Below are 16,210 nucleotides of genomic sequence, written 5' to 3'. Positions count from 1 at the left end.
ATGCTATAACGAATCTAATTGGTTCTAGAACCTTGTTTGTTATAGCATTCGTTCGTTATAGGATTAATCCATTCCAGGCCCCCAAATACAACCACTTAACACTGAAAAATATAATATAAAATTGTAAAAATTGTAAAAAAGTGCATAAATATGCATCTAAACCCCTGAAATAAAGAATATCATTAATATTTGTAATAAAAAAACAATAAATTAGAAAAAAAAAAATTAAATAATGTGAATATAGTAAAGAAGAATATCAGCAAGAAGCGTTCTGGTGATAGAATTCCCGGTGATGATCGTAAAAGAAAGGATATAACACTTGAAGAGAAGCTCGATTTTATCAACCTCAAAATCACCCTTCTCCCCCATCAACTAAAGTGTTACATTTACTGTATGATTATATAATTAGATATGAATGTAACATTTATTTAGACTGTGCTATCCTTTGTGTTAGGCTAACTACTAAATTTTTTCGATTTCGAGTAATCTGCACCTAACCCTATTTTCTCCATAAGCCCTGTTATTTCTATTACGCGATTTTCTATAACACGATATTTTACAAGAACACAATTATCGCGTTATAGCAGAACTACCTGTATAAAACTTGGAAAATTATTGAATAGTACAACCTTCTTGATATTTACTCCAATTTTAATGAATGTAAGCCCTAGAACCGATTTCTGTATTGGTGGACTAATCTTCCAGCTGGTGAGCAAGCCAAAGCATGTCGAAACATTTTCGTAAGAATTTCGTTAACCGAATTTTTTTCGTTAACCAAAATGAAGATTCTTATGGAAGGTAATTCGTTAACCGAGGGACCATTGTATACTGTGCTGTAAGTACTGTACTACGGTGAAATCTGTGTAATTAGAATACCAAAAGGACTAAGGCCAGGTGATCCACAGTAGATACACAAACCTGACCACAAATCCAAATTTCAGTTAAATTAGCAAAAAATTAAATGTTGTGATAGAATTTGAGAGTAAAAATAAAAAATGTAATTTAACAGTTATCAAACATATACAGTATTTGTGATAGATTAAATTGGTACAACCAGCTTCTAATTTGACAGATGTGACTCGTTAATCCAATCAGTGCAGCCGATTTAAGTTTCAAGCAAACCATCAGTGCAGCACTTTCGACACTCGATGCATTTCTTTTCCACACATGATGCTGTCAGATAGCTGTTCATTTATATAATCCATCCAAATTTTCGAGTAGCTGACATTCCTCATTCAATATTTTGTATATGATATAAGTTCTCTTCCCTTAGACACCTCCACCAGTCCAGGACCGCACTGAGGACTGGCCCTTCTTGAAGTACCCTTGGCTGCAGCCTGACAATATACGTGACCGTGACAAACGCGCCCCAGACCACCCAAAGTACAACCCAAGAACTCTCTATGTTCCTGAAAGCTTCCTCAATCAGCAGACTCCAGTAAGAAGTTTCAAGATTTTTGTAATATTTTGAGATTTGCTTATATTAAAGAGGTTTTATACTGAGGAGATTCTGAGAGGAGTTACCTTTTGATACACCACCAAGGAAATAACATTCATGGTTCTGTACTGTAGCTTGGTCATAGGTCTATAACAGCATTTAAGTGGTCTTGCTCACACTAAACATCTAGATATCCCACAGAAAGATTGCCATTTTGAGCTCAGTTAGTCAAGAACTGGCAAAACCTATAGTCTTTTTGTGCACGGATGCTCCTATACGCTGCCTTGGCTGTCTTCAGCAGCATATCATACAATATGTAAGATTTTTGTTTGAGTGGTTAAAATATTATGCCACTGGGAGCCTTATTAACCCCTTGTGTATGGGATTCCTTCTGATCTGGATAAAATTATCTGCCATTAGCCAAATAAAGTAATAAAAGTGGGTTTCCTGTAATGAATGGGTCAAGTGGTGGATTATCATGTAACTTATTATGTACACTGCTTGAGATTTTGAACAACTTATGTGCAGTACAGTACTAAATATTCAATGAGATTGGTTCACATTTACTGAAATGGCAATCTGACTCCTTATTAGCTGAAATTCAAAACCTACCAAGAACTAGATTAAGTTTGTTTTATTTCATGAATGGACAGGAACTAAAGTGGGTCAGATATTTTTGGACTGTTTTTAATAAAAAATTCTCTCAACAGGCTCTGAGACAATGGTGGGAGATTAAGTCACAGCACAAAGATACAATTCTGTTTTTCAAGATGGGCAAGTTTTATGAATTATTTAATATGGATGCCACGCTTGGGGTGCAGGAGCTTGGCCTTCTTATGATGAAAGTAAGTACGATAGTTCTTACTGATCAGTCAGTCAAGGTGCCTCTTATCTGTCCGAGGGTTGGTGTCTGGTTCTTCACCTCATACTATTTTGGGTTATCTTTATCAGTCTTCCTAGATACTGTATTGTATGTCTGCCACCAGTTGTTGTTGGGGATTAGCAAAATTGTTGTGTCAGATTTCAGACATCCATGGATGCAGATGTTAAACTTTTAACATCCTCACGCATGTGGATTTTCATGCATAAATTATTAAGCTTGATATGATATTAAATTTATATTTACATTAATTTAATATCATAATTATTGTTTATTATAAATACTGTATTGGGTATTTATTTAAAACTGCTAAATTTTCTGACAAATTAATTCATATTAGTATACAGTACTTTCAATTTAGCGGAAGGAATTTTTTCCGTTAGTTTTCACTCAATTTACTGAACTAGTTCACTAAATCGAGACTAATTCCGTTAATACGCTCACACCTCTGACACATGATATGTACGAGTACATAGAAACATTATTCATGGCTTACTTTAAACTCGGGGTTCGGTGAGTTTTTTCAAATTTTTCGATTTCCAAACTTTTTTCTAATTGATAGCTGCACTCTTTTGACTTCAGCACACACACACACACACACCTTCCTTTCTGACACTTCTGAGAGATTTTCTGTATGATGTCTGAGCACTTTAGTTAGTTGGCCAAGGGGTAGACCGAGAGGTGGCAGTGAACAACACACGTGGTTGCGGCAGGACATAGACTGAGCGGATGTAAACAAACCCCACATGCCAAGCGGCATAATTTAATGGAATCGTGCTCGATTTAGTGAACTGGTTCGCTATATCAAACGAAAATAACGGAAATTCGATTTAGAGGAAATTTTGATTTAATGGAAAGGGGTGGCTGGAATTAGTTTGTTAAATCAAGAAAGTGCTGTATTTTGTGATAATCACTTGCATGCACTTTTTTCTTTTTGGACGAATTTTTGCCACATAACTGTGTGTTTCCAGGATGCAGGAAGGGGGAGTTAACACACCTTTTCTTTCATCCCACCAACCACTTTCCCTGACCTTTGGAAAGTAATGAGCTTTGAAATTGCCAGTTACATTGAATATTTAGTGAAAGCTGCACAAGTATCAGTAATTGTATTGAGTGAGTGGCAAATACGCTTAAAAAATATGGGGTTTTCTACCTTGCCTCATTTCACCTGATTTCGTTGTTCATCGTAAATAAGAAAATAAAAACCCTCGAAAGCGGATGCCACAATGACAGCAAGACTGAGTGTGTCATTACTGTCACATATCTGCTACGGGTGGTGGGAATATAGTTGTGGTATCTTTCATAATACTGTTCATGAGAATCACGAAATAGTCGTGCTTTAAATTTCAAAGGTAAATCAAAATAGAGAGCTATTGCACTTTTTTGCACGTTTCACTCTAAGTTTGCCATTTTTATTCACTCTCAAATATTACTTGGACCCCTTTGCACAATAACAACTATCATTTTTATCAATAATTTAAAAATTACCATACTGGAATACCCTAGTTAACGCAAAGGATGCTTTTTTCCAAAGTCATTGCAAATACCGGGGCAATTTTCCCCTTAAGAATTAATGTAAACAGAAGGGGATATATTCCCAGCTGACAACTTTCACCACATAATTTTCAATATACAGTACACTCCTCATTGTCCAAGGCTATTAGGGACCAGGGTCGCATGTATACTGGAGTACTGTATCTGTAAATTTGAGGAATAAATAATAATTATACAGCATGCTCTGGCAATTCGCGGATTTTTAATTCGCAGAACCGCCATTATTTGCGGATGACATCCTAGATGTAACCAAGAATGTCTAAGGGTAGTTTTAAAGTTGCTGGCATTTTCACAGCTGGGACAGTGAGCCATTCATTCTAGAAACAGTAATTTCTTTTATGTATATTGTATGTATGTGTGTGTGTGTGTGTGTGTAGACACACACACACACACACATGCAATACAGGTAAAAGAAATAATTGTCCTAAGGGCAAACGCATAAAGGGAATGTACATTCTGTAGGGTATCATAATTTTTCTTTGCAAATAAGCAAGGTATGCTTTACAAATATGAAATAGCGGTGTTAAATTATCAATTGCGGATAAGCAGGGTTGAGAATAGCTCGGTAAAGTATTCCTGAATTTCCCACTTTTTGGGCGAGAAGGCAAATCACACGAAAAAGATGGGTTGGGGAGCCGTAGCACTCATTGCCACACTCCACATTTTTTACCAAAAATTCTACCATCCTTCCCACTTGACTTAGGAAGGACGGGTAATTGAGACTTCCTACTGCATGGCAACTGCTCCAGTGACACGTTTGAGGACTGTTTTACCACTCAAACATGGTGGTCCCATTCAAACAAGGCTGTGAAACTTAGAGCCACCTGGGTGGCCTTGGGCAGTCTAATACCTGTAGCTCAGGGTTAATCGGTCAATTATCCCTAAAATGTATGATATTAAAATGCTGTAATAATGTGAAACTTTAGTATTTTTGTATGTTATGCTCCACCACATCCCTATTACCGTGTTGTATGATAACAATATTTCAAGGCTAGAGTCAAGTTTAAGGACACAAAATGCATTGTTTTGAGGTACGGATATGTAAATATTTGCTTTTTAATCTTGATCATGGTTTTGTACTTAACTTTAGTACTAAATCCCCAAACTGGATCAAGTCATAGAATAGAAACAAGCAGGGTGTCATGTCATTGTCTGCACAGTACCTGCAGTCTGCCCTTCCTGCCAGCATAAAAGCCATTTATGGTGTTGACAGAATTTCTGGAAAATTAGCATTTGGCAGGTATAGTGTACATTGGCTGTCTCCAGAGGTTGGTAGATTTCGGAAACAAGTTTGGAATACTATAATGAGGGTTTGAGGACATTCACTGTTATATCAAGTATTTGACTCGCAGCGTTTAATTTCCCTGAGACTGGTGTGGTCATTTAATACCATTTTGATCTATAAGATGAACTTGGTATGGACAAAGGCTCAAATTGATGCAATGTTAGAGAGATACAGTACACTCCTCATTGTCCAAGGCTATTAGGGACCAGGGTCGCATGTATACTGGAGTACTGTATCTGTAAATTTGAGGAATAAATAATAATTATACAGCATGCTCTGGCAATTCGCGGATTTTTAATTCGCAGAACCGCCATTATTTGCGGATGACATCCTAGATGTAACCAAGAATGTCTAAGGGTAGTTTTAAAGTTGCTGGCATTTTCACAGCTGGGACAGTGAGCCATTCATTCTAGAAACAGTAATTTCTTTTATGTATATTGTATGTATGTGTGTGTGTGTGTGTGTGTAGACACACACACACACACACATGCAATACAGGTAAAAGAAATAATTGTCCTAAGGGCAAACGCATAAAGGGAATGTACATTCTGTAGGGTATCATAATTTTTCTTTGCAAATAAGCAAGGTATGCTTTACAAATATGAAATAGCGGTGTTAAATTATCAATTGCGGATAAGCAGGGTTGAGAATAGCTCGGTAAAGTATTCCTGAATTTCCCACTTTTTGGGCGAGAAGGCAAATCACACGAAAAAGATGGGTTGGGGAGCCGTAGCACTCATTGCCACACTCCACATTTTTTACCAAAAATTCTACCATCCTTCCCACTTGACTTAGGAAGGACGGGTAATTGAGACTTCCTACTGCATGGCAACTGCTCCAGTGACACGTTTGAGGACTGTTTTACCACTCAAACATGGTGGTCCCATTCAAACAAGGCTGTGAAACTTAGAGCCACCTGGGTGGCCTTGGGCAGTCTAATACCTGTAGCTCAGGGTTAATCGGTCAATTATCCCTAAAATGTATGATATTAAAATGCTGTAATAATGTGAAACTTTAGTATTTTTGTATGTTATGCTCCACCACATCCCTATTACCGTGTTGTATGATAACAATATTTCAAGGCTAGAGTCAAGTTTAAGGACACAAAATGCATTGTTTTGAGGTACGGATATGTAAATATTTGCTTTTTAATCTTGATCATGGTTTTGTACTTAACTTTAGTACTAAATCCCCAAACTGGATCAAGTCATAGAATAGAAACAAGCAGGGTGTCATGTCATTGTCTGCACAGTACCTGCAGTCTGCCCTTCCTGCCAGCATAAAAGCCATTTATGGTGTTGACAGAATTTCTGGAAAATTAGCATTTGGCAGGTATAGTGTACATTGGCTGTCTCCAGAGGTTGGTAGATTTCGGAAACAAGTTTGGAATACTATAATGAGGGTTTGAGGACATTCACTGTTATATCAAGTATTTGACTCGCAGCGTTTAATTTCCCTGAGACTGGTGTGGTCATTTAATACCATTTTGATCTATAAGATGAACTTGGTATGGACAAAGGCTCAAATTGATGCAATGTTAGAGAGAGAGAGAGAGAGAGAGAGAGAGAGAGAGAGAGAGAGAGAGAGAGAGAGAAGAGAGAGAGAGAGAGAGAGAAGAGAGAGAGAGAGAAGAGAAGAGAGAGAGAGAGAAGAGAGAGAGAGAGAGAAGAGAGAGAGAGAGAGAGAGAGAGAAGAGAGAGAGAGAGAGAGAGAGAGAGAGGAGAGAAGAGAGAGAGGAGAGAGAGAGAGAGAGAAGAGAGAGAGAGAGAGAGAAGAGAGAGAGAAGAGAGAGAGAAGAGAGAGAGAGAAGAGAGAGAGAGAAGAGAGAGAGAGAGAGAGAGAGAGGAGAGGAGAGAGAGAAGAGAGAGAGAGAGAGAGAGAGAGCTCTCTCTCTCCCAGTAAACAGTTGTAGACTTGATGAAAGACAGTAGGATGGAGAAAGAACATGGGATGCATCATTCAATTTCTATACCATACAATGAACTGTTAATTTGTAGAGAAATATGTCTGTTGCCTTATTCCTTATTATGGAAAACTTCATTCATTATTACTACTACAAATACTATTTATTTGCAGGGAGATAAAGCGCATGTAGGATTCCCAGAGATTGCATATGGACGGTATTCATCATCTCTCATAGAAAAGGGTTACAAAGTTGCACGTATTGAACAAACAGAAACTCCAGAAATGATGGAAAAGCGCTGCAAGACCTGTAAGTATCTATCTTATGTCACCTTGTTTAATAAGTTTTTGAGAATGGCCTTTTAGTCTCATTGTGTCGGACTTTTCGGGGATGTGATTTCTCTGTTTTGTTCTGGATTTACGTTTTTTTTTTTTTCCCCATTGTTTTAGGCGACCCATGTAAATTGCATAGATCCGTTGAGAAATATTGGGGGGGGGGCGTATGGCCATGGTGACAGAAATGTTTGACACTCGACAGAAATGTTTGACAATAACTAATAATAATTGGCCCTCTGGGGTGGATGGGTCAGTTTACGATGAGCCAGTATACTGAGTATAGTGGCAACACAATACATATTCCTGCATTACATCATATACTCTATTTCTCATTGGCTTAATAGTGCTTCCTTTGCAATCCATTCTTCGATTCTTTAGTATTTCATTGACCAAAGATCGAAGACGTCATACAACGCCACTATTGGAAGCATTGTAATATGCCCCTCCACCCTATCAACTTGATTCAGCCTCCCCTGCCCCACTGGCTAAGCATTTGTTAATATAACAAAGTTTCTATAATCATTTTATACTTTCTGATGATCACAATTTATTCCATAACCCATATGCCATATTTTATGGTTGCATAGGCAACTCAGTAGGGCGTGTTTGGTTCCCCCCCAGGAGGTCAGGGCTATGGGACGTGTTTGGTTCCCCCCCAGGAGGTCAGGGCTATGGGACGTGTTTGGTTCCTCCCCAGGAGGTCAGGGCTGTAGGGCATATTTGTGTCCTCCCCAGGAGGTCAGGGCTATGGGACGTGTTTGGTTCCTCCCCAGGAGGTCAGGGCTATGGGACGTGTTTGGTTCCTCCCCAGGAGGTCAGGGCTATGGGGCGTGTTTGGTTTCCGGAGGTCAGGGCTGTAGGGCATATTTGTGTCCTCCCAGGAGGTCAGGGCTATGGGGCGTGTTTGGTTCCTCCCAGGAGGTCAGGGGCTATGGGACGTGTTGGTTTCCCCAGGAGGTCAGGGCTGTAGGCCATATTTGTGTCCTCCCAGGAGGTCAGGGCCTATAGGACGTGTTTGTGTCCTCCCAGGAGGTCAGGGCTATAGGACGTGTTTGTGTCCTCCCAGGAGGTCAGGGCTATAGGGCGTGTTTGGTCAGGAGGTCAGGGCTGTAGGGCATATTTGTGTCCCTCCCAGGAGGTCAGGGCTATGGGACGTGTTTGTGTCCTCCCCAGGAGGTCAGGGCTATAGGACGTGTTTGTGTCCTCAGGAGGTCAGGGCTATAGGGCGTGTTTGTGTCCTCCCAGGAGGTCAGGGCTGTAGGGCGTGTTTGTGTCCTCCCCAGGAGGTCAGGGCTATAGGGCGTGTTTGGTTTCCCCCCAGGAGGTCAGGGCTGTCGGGCATATTTGTGTGTCCTCCCAGGAGGTCAGGGCTATGGGCGTGTTTGGTTCCCCAGGAGGTCAGGGCTGTAGGGCATATTTGTGTCCTCCCCAGGAGGTCAGGGCTATAGGACATGTTTGTGTCCTCCTGGAGGTCAGGGCTATAGGACATGTTGTGTCCTCCCTGGAGGTCAGGGCTATAGGACATGTTTGTGTCCTCCCAGGTCAGGGCTGTAGGGCATATTTGTGTCCTCCCCAGGAGGTCAGGCTGTGGGCATATTTGTGTCCTCCCAGGAGGTCAGGGCTATAGGACATGTTTGTGTCCTCCCCTGGAGGTCAGGGCTGTAGGGCATATTTGTGTCCTCCCAGGAGGTCAGGGCTATAGGACGTGTTTGTATCCTCCCAGGAGGTCAGGGCTATAGGGCGTGTTTGTATCCTCCCAGGAGGTCAGGGCTATAGGACGTGTTTGTATCCTCCCCAGGAGGTCAGGGCTGTAGGGCATATTTGTGTCCTCCCAGGAGGTCAGGTCTATAGGGTGTTTGTATGCCTCCCCAGGAGGTCAGGGCTGTAGGGCATATTTGTGTCCTCCCCAGGAGGTCAGGGCTGTAGGGCGTGTTTGTGTCCCCCCCAGGAAGCCAGGGCTGTAGGGCATATTTGTGGTCCCAGGAGGCCAGGGCTGTAGGGTGTATTTGTGTCCTCTCCAGGAAGTCAGGGCTGTAGGGCATATTTGTGTCTTCCCAGGAGGTCAGGGCTGTAGGGCATGTTTATGGCCCCCCCAGGAGGCCAGGGCTGTAGGGTGTGTTATGTCCTCTCAGGAAGTCAGGGCTGTAGGGCATATTTGTGTCTTCCCAGGAGGTCAGGGCTGTAGGGCATGTTTATGGCCCCCCAGGAGGTCAGGGCTGTAGGGTGTATTTGTGTTCCCCCCAGGAGGTCAGGGCTGTAGGGCATATTTGTCCCCATAGGTCAGGGTGTTGGGGGCGTGTGTCCCAGGAGGTCAGGGTTGTAGGGTGTATTTTGTCCCCAAGGTGAGTCAGGGCTGTAGGGCATATTTGTGTCCCCCTCCCTAGGAGGTCAGGGTTGTAGGGCGTGTTGTGTCCTCAGGAGGCCAGGGCTGTAGGGCATATTTGTGTCCCCAGGAGGTCAGGGTTGTAGGACATGTTTGTGTCCTCTCCAGTAGGTCAGGGCTGTAGGGCGTGTTTGTGTCCCGGGAGGTCAGGGTTTGTAGGACATGTTTGTGTCCTCTCCAGGAGGCAAGCTGTAGGGCATATTTTGTGTCCCCAGGGTCAGGGTTGTAGGACGTGTTTGTGTCCTCAGGAGGCCAGGGCTGTAGGGCATATTTGTCTCTCCCAGGAGGTCAGGGCTGTAGTGCATGTTTGTGTTCCCCACAGGAGGTCAGGGTAGTAGGACGTGCTTGTGTCCTCTCCAGGAGGTCAGGGCTGTAGGGGTGTTGTGTCCCCCCAGGAGGTCAGGGTTGTAGGGTGTATCGTGTCCCCCCAGGAGGTCAGGGCTGTAGGGCATATTTGTGTCCCAGGAGGTCAGGGTTGTAGGGCATATTTGTGTCCCAGGAGGTCAGGGCTGTAGGGCATATTTGTGTCTCCCCAGGAGGTCAGGGTTGTAGGGCATATTGTGTCCCAGGAGGTCAGGGCTGTAGGGCATATTTGTGTCCCCCCAGGAGGTCACGGTTGTAGGGCATATTTGTGTCCCACCCCTCCCAGGAGGTCACGGCTGTAGGGCATATTGTGTCCCAGGAGGTGAGGCTGTAGGTGTTTGTGTCCCAGTCAGGGTTGTAGGGCGTGTTGTATCCCCAGGAGGTCAGGGCTGTAGGGCATATTTGTGTCCCCCCAGGAGGTCAGGGTTGTATGGCGTGTTTGTGTCCTCCCAGGAGGTTAGGGTTGTAGGGTGTATTTGTGTCCTCCCCCAGGAGGTTAGGGTTGTAGGGTGTATTGTGTTCCCAGGAGGTCAGGGTTGTAGGGTGTATTTGTGTCCCCCAGGAGGCCAGGGCTGTAGGGCATATTTGTGTCCCCCAGGAGGTCAGGGTTGTAGGGTGTATTTGTGTCCCAGCAGGTCATGGCTGTGTGCATATTGTGTCTCCCCCCACCCCCCCAGGAGGTCAGGGTTGTAGGGTGTGTTGTGTCCCAGGAGGTCATGGCTGTATTGCATATTTGTGTCCCAGGAGGTCAGGGCTGTAGGGTGTATTTGTGTCCCCCCCGAGGTCTGGGCTGTAGGGCATATTTGTCCCCTTGGAGGTCAGGGTTGTAGGATGTGTTTGTGTCCTGTCCAGGAGGTCAGGGCTGTAGGGCGTGTTGTGTCCCCCAGGAGGTCAGGGTTGTAGGGGTGTATTTGTGTCTCTCCAGGAGATCAGGGCTGTATGCATATTTGTCTCCCCAACCACCCAGGAGGTCAGGGCTGTAGGGCATATTTGTGTCCCCAGGAGGTCAGGGTTGTAGGGCGTGTTGTGTCCTCTCCAGGAGGTCAGGGCTGTAGGGCGTGTTTGTGTCCCCTTCCCAGGAGGTCGGGTTGTAGGGCGTGTTTGTGTCCTCTCCAGGAGGTCAGGGCTGTAGGGCATATTTGTGTCCCCAGGAGGTCAGGGCTGTAGGACGTGTTTGTGTCCTCTCAGGAGGTCAGGGCTGTAGGGCATATTTGTGTCCACCCCAGGAGGTCAGGGCTGTAGGACGTGTTTGTGTCACCCCTCCCCAGGAGGTCAGGGTTGTAGAGTGTATTTGTGTCCCCTCAGGAGGTCAGGGCTGTAGGGCATATTTGTGTCCACAGGAGGTCAGGTTGTAGGACGTGTTTGTGTCACCCCTCCCCAGGAGGTCAGGGTTGTAGAGTGTATTTGTGTCCCTCAGGAGGTCAGGGCTGTAGGGCATATTTGTGTCCCCCCTCCCCAAAGAGGTCAGGGTTTGTAGGACGTGTTTGTGTCCTCTCAGGAGGCCAGGGCTGTAGGGCATATTTGTGTCCACCCCCAGGAGGTCAGGGTTGTAGGACGTGTTTGTGTCCTCTCAGGAGGTCAGGGCTGTAGGGCATATTTGTGTCCCCCCCCAGGAGGTCAGGGCTGTAGGACGTGTTTGTGTCCTCTCCAGGAGGTCAGGGCTGTAGGGCAGTGTCCCCCTCCCCAGGAGGTCAGGGCTGTAGGACGTGTTTGTGTCCTCTCAGGAGGTCAGGGCTGTAGGGCATATTTGTGTCCCCCTCCCCAGGAGGTCAGGGCTGTAGGACGTGTTTGTGTCCTCTCCAGGAGGTCAGGACTGTAGGGCATGTTTGTGTTCCCCTAGGAGGTCAGGGCTGTAGGGCATGTTTATGGCCCCCCTGGAGGTCAGGGCTGTAGGGTGTATTGTCCCAGGAGGTCAGGGCTGTAGGGTGTATTTGTGTCCCCTGGAGGTCAGGGCTGTAGGGTGTATTTGTGTCCCAGGAGGTCAGGGCTGTAGGGCGTGTTTGTGTCCCCTCCCCATGAGGTCAGGGCTGTAGGGCATATTTGTGCTCCCCAGGAGGTTAGGGTTGTAGGATGTGTTTGTGTCCTCTCTCCAGGAGGCCAGGGCTGTAGGGCATATTTGTGTCCCCCCCTCCCAGGAGGTCACGGCTGTCGGGCATATTTCAGGTCCCCCCCCAGGAGGTCAGGGCTGTAGGGCATGTTTATGGCCCCCCCAGGAGGTCAGGGTTGTAAGGCATATCTCTCTCTCTCTCTCTCTCTCTCTCTGATGGTAGGAACATAAACCTCCAGCAGTAGTTATAGAAGCATGTTAAAGCAGAAGATGTTGTAGCAGGAAGAAAATAAGAGGAAATTTTTTTTTTAAGAAAACAGTGTGAGGAAATGACTACAAAATCAAGGAAGAGCAGAGAGGCCTTCTAGCAACAAAAACAGAAGTGTTTACTCTCCCTGGAAAAAAACTAGCTTATGCAATTAAAACTAAGAATAAAACAAAACAAAATGAGTGAATATTTCATGGGAAGAAAACTAAATATTTAGTTTGTATATATCATGGAACATGCTTGTTTTTCTTATTTTAGTACTACATATGCTATTGAACCCCAGTTGGTGGTCATTCTCACACAATACAATGCAAAAAAAGCTTACATTTTAGTTTATCTTCTCAATAATGGTGCACAATTAAAAATATTAAACAAATTCAAGTTTAGTAACAACTAAAATTTGTAAAGGAATTGTTAAGATTAAAACCATGAAAAATATCGTTGCAATATAGTGATCCCTCGGTTAACGAGCGCCTCGGTTAACGAGATTTTGGTTAACGATTTACCTTCCATAAGATTCTTAACTTCGGTTAACGAGCAATCCCTCGATTAACGAGTTTTTACGAGCCGACTTCAACATGTTTTCGCTTGCATTGGCGGTCCACCAGCTGTAGTATTAGTCCGCCAATACAGTAATCGGTTTTAGGGCTTAAATTCCTTACTATTTTAGTAAATATCAAGAAGTTTATACTATTCAATAATTTTAAAAGTTTAATATTAACTTTTTAGTCATTTTAACAATTATTGAACATAATTGAAGGTAAAGAAACTAGTTTCTGGCGTGCCATCCAGCTTGTTAACACACCAGACAGGCGTTAGTCTCTCTCTGTTTTCAGTGGAGGTAACATCTTGCTTGAGGCTCTCTTCAACTAAATGCTTTTTTTGTGTGTTTCCAAGCAAATTATTGGTCATTTTGAAATTTATTTTACATATTGACAATATATAATGCAGTGCAGTGTTGATTTAAAGAAAATAATCTTGAATTACACCAAGAGAACTAAAATTTTATGGGTGAAATGGGGCCATGGGGTGACTTCTCTCCCACCCCAATGCCTTCTCTTCTCCCTTCTCCTCCACCCCCATTCTAATTCCCATCATCATCATCATCCAGGAGCCTTCTACATACACACCTCAAAGTAAGTGTACTTTTCTACCTTTTTTGTTGAATTTAGGCAATTTTCGGTGAGCTGGAACCAATTACCCAAAAACCCATTGAAACAATGGTTTCGGTTAACGAGTTTTTCGGTTAACGAGCAACCTGCTGGAAAGGATTGTGCTCGTTAACCGAGGGACCACTGTAAACATACATGTTTGATTTTGGTTACTGAATATAATAATAATAATAATAATTAATGGTTTATTAAGATAACATGGCAGCCCTAAGGCTGAAAATATACAATGAACAGAGATGATAAGTTACATATGGTGGAAGCGGGGAGTGGGTCACTTGATTGACAAAAGCTTTTAATACAAAAATATATGAAACATAGAGTCAACATTAACTATAGATCTGGTACTGTGGGAACTGGTCTTGTAAACATTCTTGTTACCTGATATTGGCGCCACTGTCTGGATGGCCATCGTACCTGGGTGCTACCCCGCTACCTCACTACAGCTACAGATGTTAAGCACATCCACGACGTGGTCCGGGTAGGTCCTCCAGCTCACACAGCGTGTTGGAGATGGTTCTTGTTCCTCATGTGATGTAGTTTGGAATTCATAGTTCCTCACCTGGGTGGAGTAGGGAGTCCTCATTTCTCTCCTAATGTAGTTTGGAGTCTTTCTTGGCTTCTCATCCAGTGTTGGTGGTGGCGAGTGTACCGCGGACTGGGTGTGTCTGGTCCGCGTCAGGTCAACATTGACCGCTAAGCACTGATTGTCACTCACAGTTGTTTCTTTCTTTCAAGTTGAAACTGTCATTTTTGTATATCACTCGTGGGTTGATCATCAATCTTTGCACTGTACTGTTGGTGGGAGGATGTTGATAAATCCTGATGGGGAGGAGGAGATGGGGAAGGCCTGACAGATCAGGCTGGCAGCTGTCTCCATGGTCAGAAGACCACGGCCGCCTCAGAGGGCAGCTTCGACTGCAAACATCCTCACCTTATGAAGGCTGAAGACTGATGGGCGCTCAAGAAATGAGTAACAATGTGATAAATTAAGTTAAATATGGTAAAAACTTCCAAAGACCCAATCACATCCCTGACTTTTATAACGTGTATACTAGTGGTTCATTTGGCCCACTAGTCACTTGGTATTACAAAAAAAATCCTATTTTATGCGCAACTAACTCACTCACTCTTAGTCTTTTATTATGTTTTAAGAATTATGGAATTGATAGCACGTTACCCTCAAATGCCCTGCCAAGCTGAATTTCCCCAATGAGAATATATTTTTAATTTAAACATAAACAGTCATTTTTCCTGAAGATCCTCCACCATCATTGTCCAGCAGTGTGGCAGTTACTCCATTTTATGAGATGATATATTGTACAGGTATTTTGAAATTTTGTTGGAAATGAACCACAAAAAATATATGTATACTATACATATATTGTATAGTAAAGCCGCGATAATTCGGCACATATGGTGCTCTGGCCTTGTCAAGTTATCCCAAATTCCGACTTATCGAGACACTGCCCCCCTCCTACAAAAATACGACATGATAACTAAATATTAAAAAACTAACATTTACCAGCACTACAGACAAAGATTGAAGCATCATAATAGGTGACACAGAGGCATGGTGCTAGACACAGAGGCATGGTGGGTGACACAGATGCATGGTGGGTGACACAGGCATGGTAGGTGACAGAGGCATGGTAGGTGATGTAGGTGGCCAGATATGTCAAGATTTTATATATCTCGGCATTTCCCGAGTTATACTAATACATTTCGAGACCATATCCATGCCGAGCTATCTAGGGTTTACTGCATGTACTGTATTGTAAGCCATATTTAGATATGGCTCACGAGTAAAAATTGTTTTGAAAATGTCCCTGGATTGTGTAGGATATTAGGAGTCCCTTGCAGAGTTTTCCACATTCTTGTAGTGAATAATAAACTTGTTAAATCTGGTGTAGTAATGTGGTCCTTTTTATAACAAAAAAACTAATACGGTATAAAAAAAACCAGGTTATGCAACTGAGAATTGGTCACTGTCACTGGAGCCATGTCACAGACCCAGGGTCCTATTATGGCAGTAGACAAACTCCTTTAACAATTAAATTTTTTGAGTGGTGTAGATTTTTCTACTTAAAGGACAGGGAGAGAGTTGACTGGTCTCCAACAGGTGCTGTGTATTGTATGGTATTAAAATAAATGTACTGTACTAATGAAAATTTTACCAGAACTAGAATTTTTCCCCTCTTAGAAGAAACTGTTTCATCATATTTGGTGAAGCTACACTTGTAGTACCTTACTTATTGGTTTAACTAATGCTGGTGAAGTACAGTAATAAAACAGTATTGGTGATACAATATAACCTTGTGCTGTACAACCACAGGTTTCAGAAAAATTTTAATATTTTCAGCAAAAATTTTTACTTTGGTGACTGCTTAAACCTATTACAGAGTAAACAAAAATAAACATAAATGTTCATATTTTTCTAACAGTGTCTCGTCCAACAAAGTTTGATCGTGTGGTAAAGCGGGAAGTGTGCCAAGTTAGCAGTAGAGGAACGCGTGTCTACAGCTTTCTAGATGGAGAAGCATCAGAAGCCTCTACCTCCTACCTCTTAGCTCTTACTGAAAGGG

The 16,210-nt window shown here is 43.2% G+C and overlaps 1 protein-coding gene across 1 annotated transcript in view; it reads left to right on the top strand.

The window, feature by feature from the left end:
• LOC121861362 (DNA mismatch repair protein Msh6-like) overlaps nucleotides 1–16,210 on the top strand; it is an 88,977-nt gene that overhangs the window by 12,561 nt on the left and 60,206 nt on the right. Inside the window, 4 exon segments of the mRNA XM_042359011.1 lie at nucleotides 1,274–1,438; nucleotides 2,149–2,283; nucleotides 7,234–7,369; nucleotides 16,070–16,209. Coding sequence (XP_042214945.1) covers nucleotides 1,274–1,438; nucleotides 2,149–2,283; nucleotides 7,234–7,369; nucleotides 16,070–16,209 — 576 coding nt within the window.

The sequence above is a fragment of the Homarus americanus genome, unplaced genomic scaffold, assembly GCF_018991925.1.
Source record: "Homarus americanus isolate GMGI-L3 unplaced genomic scaffold, GMGI_Hamer_2.0 scaffold24260, whole genome shotgun sequence".
NCBI classification, from domain to species: Eukaryota; Metazoa; Arthropoda; class Malacostraca; order Decapoda; family Nephropidae; genus Homarus; species Homarus americanus.
This window is presented reverse-complemented; position numbering and strand designations above follow the sequence as displayed.